Consider the following 3245-nt stretch of genomic DNA (forward strand, 5'->3'; position numbering starts at 1 on the left):
ATAAACAAATATAAAATAGTTTAAAAGTCCATCAGCTTAAGTCTCAATTAATAAAGCAACACCAAAAATCAAAATATTACTTAAAACATTACACTGAACTTTTATCAATTCCCTTACACTTCGCAAAAATGGCGACTTCCCATGTGCATATTAAATTACGTAATTATAAAATCATATATCAGTAAAAAATTTTTTTACTCACCCAGTATCACAATAAGCGCAATTAAACCGGTACCCCTCATGTTTGCTATCCGGACACCAACTGTGCTGAAGAGTCTCATCCCGACGTGGAGCTAGTGAAAGGAGATGTGGAGAACAATATCGGAAGCGGGGGACTCTTCGGCCAAAGGCGAAGAAGATGCAGGACAATTTCAAGCTCCTCGCTGACGCTTGTGGAAACACGAACGAGCAACTTGCGAAAAGCGTGCCAATGATAGCGTATAGGAATCGTATGAGCTGCGGATGACCTCCATAAGTCGATATGTCAGATATTGCACTATGTAGAACCAACTAACTAAATAGTATTACGTATAATCGACCGAAGAAATTGAAAGTAAAAAGACGACGCTTTACTGTTGCAAATTAGCAAATCCGTTACAGCGCAATACTTAGACGAACTTGATGACTAAATAAACGGATTGTTAAATCGCTCGCGTACGGAAAATGTTTATACGGAAGTAAACAATAAAATAAAAATTATTTACTGTTGACAATAATGTTGTTATCAGAAGCTTTCAAAATAATTACATAACCTGTGATTTAAATAGCTTCACCTTTACTCAGACGCGCTATGTGATAGGGGGAAGGGGGATCATCATACAAAAAATTACAGTTTTTCTTTATTTAAAATATTCAGTCGAATTTTGCAAAAGAAAAGTATTGTGTGATAAAATTGATTCCGTAGGTTATTTGTAAGTTCCAGGATTTTCTTCATTTCGTAAAAAAGTCCGAAAGTACACAATATCGTTCTAAAACTTATTTAAACAAATTAAATCCTTGTAAGTTTTTTATTTAACTCATATACAATAAGTGCTTAATTGTACTCAGCAGTTTGCAAAGTTTATTGTATTAAACATTATTAATAATTTTTTTTTTTCATTTCATGCAAATTTATGTTGTTTAAAGTTTATCTGACAATAATTTTCCAGACTAATGATTGAAAATTAATTTACTTCCTAATAATGTGTAACTAATTGTAATTCTCTTTAATTCTTAGCAAGGATGATTGTTCACAAGTAAATTGAAGTTCTTAAGAATTCCAAATGTAACAATCAATTAAAGTTCTTTGGATCTTTGTTTTCCTTTACTTTTAACCTTCAACTTCCATTAATACTAATTAATTTCAAAATATCGTTTTGCTTTTTCCATCATGAGTTTTCGTCATGCTTAATTACAACAGGTAGCAAAATAATTGTACAATTTTTATTTTAAAGTACTTGTAAGGAAATATATATAATATTAATATCACTAAAACATACTTTTCAGCATCCAATAGAAAACTTATTTTCACTTAAATATGAATGAAAATACCCAAGTACGTCCAATTCATCGGAGAATGAATGAAATTGAAATCTCATTCGAACTTAAAGCGATTTAGCAAATATAATTACAGCATTGTTATTCTAGTTCAACAAGGCGTGACGCTTGGTGTTAAACTTGAACTACTTCTGCATACTACCACCAAGACCGTAATTATTGCATCTTTTATAATATGAATTGGAGAGATGGGCAGGTAAAATCCGGTATGTTACACGTCCAGGCAGCGCCCACGATCGCTCCAGTGGCTTTGAATAAGCGAATGACCGGAAGTTGTCATAAAAGCGTTTCACAAATGCCTGAACCTGTTGCAATTCTCGTTATTTGTCGTCTCGCCTTTTGGAAAAAAGCTCTTTAAAGCTTTTTGTAGTAAAAGTGAATATCAGCTTCTAGGTAATTATGATAAAAAGATAATTAGGGACATATTAGAAACAGAAAGAGAAGTAAAAAAGGACAAAGAAAATGTAATGTAATAATTAAGGATCTGGGATGATTTGGCTTTAGGAGAATGCGAAAATTGGTTTGGGATAAGGGGTACCTAAATCAGACAATCTGCAAAACAAAACATACAATTAAAATACCGAAGCTCAAGGGGCTTGGATATGGCTAAATATATACCTTTAGTACCTATTAAGCTTCTGAAACCCCTGCAGTAGTTCAGGATAAACTAAAAATTTCAGACAATTTCTGTCAATATATAACTTACCATCTTACATAAGAGGCTAAACTGATGTATTTTCCCTAAGTTTTGAGTCAATTCCACTGTGAATTTTAAATAAATACATGATTCATTTTACAAAAATCCAATAAACCTGTACTACATATAAAGATAATCTTAATTTCTCATTTACAACTTCTTCTAGGTTTTTATAACTACATTTATAATTTCTAATAGTATTTTCGAAGTTGAATCTGTAAAACGAATGGCACATCAAATTTTAATTTAATGTAAAACGTTTGGGAGGTATCATAAAATTCATGGTCAACTAGATCGAAATAGCATTTGCAATGATATTAGAACTGTAAATCAAATATGTAATAAATCAATTTTATTTATATTTGCAGATGAACCAAATTATCAGATCGAAACATTCATCTTGACGATATAAAATTAGGTAAGTAAATTCCAATTAGAATAAATTCTTCAGCTTCAAAATATATTACGTTTTTGGAAATATATATTCGTATAACAGGTTGTGTCTATTTCAAAATTTAAACATCAAAATAGTCTCAGTTCAACGGATCAAACTTGTCCTCGATAAAATGAAGGAAAGTAATTTAAACATTATAATAACGTGTAATCTAGATGAAGCAAGTCACTCGCGCTTCAAAAATAAAGCTACATTACTAACAGTCACTAACTCCACCAGTTCAAGGATGCGTATTTAAAAAAACAGCAAATCTTAATAATTACATTGCTCTTTTAAATTAGTATATCTACCTTAGCGTATCATTAATTAGCACCATAGGCAAATTTTGGATTACTCAATAAATTAATTTTCCACAAAATGTAAAAAAAAACTTAGCTCAATATCAAACTCAAAATAATATCATCCATTTTAGGTAAGAATATAAAGCGAAACTTAGTTAACTAAATTACGCTTATTTATTAATAATTTTGACAAATGCAATTTACTTTTGTAATTCTTCATCCACTTCAAAAAAGGTATTTTTCATTTTAAACTAAGAAATATTTTTACTCAAATATT

The 3245-nt window shown here is 30.5% G+C and overlaps 1 protein-coding gene across 1 annotated transcript in view; it reads right to left on the reverse strand.

Moving 5' to 3' along the window:
- Positions 1 to 478, reverse strand: part of LOC108744528 (putative mediator of RNA polymerase II transcription subunit 29) — a 13684-nt gene extending 13206 nt beyond the window's left edge. The window contains exon 1 of the mRNA XM_025973195.1: positions 203 to 478. Within this exon, the coding sequence (XP_025828980.1) occupies positions 203 to 281 (79 nt within the window). The 5' untranslated portion in view covers positions 282 to 478. The remainder of the gene's footprint in view (positions 1 to 202) is intronic.
- Between the last annotated feature and the right edge of the window lie 2767 nt (positions 479 to 3245).

The sequence above is a fragment of the Agrilus planipennis genome, unplaced genomic scaffold (assembly GCF_000699045.2).
Source record: "Agrilus planipennis isolate EAB-ADULT unplaced genomic scaffold, Apla_2.0 scaffold28, whole genome shotgun sequence".
NCBI classification, from domain to species: Eukaryota; Metazoa; Arthropoda; class Insecta; order Coleoptera; family Buprestidae; genus Agrilus; species Agrilus planipennis.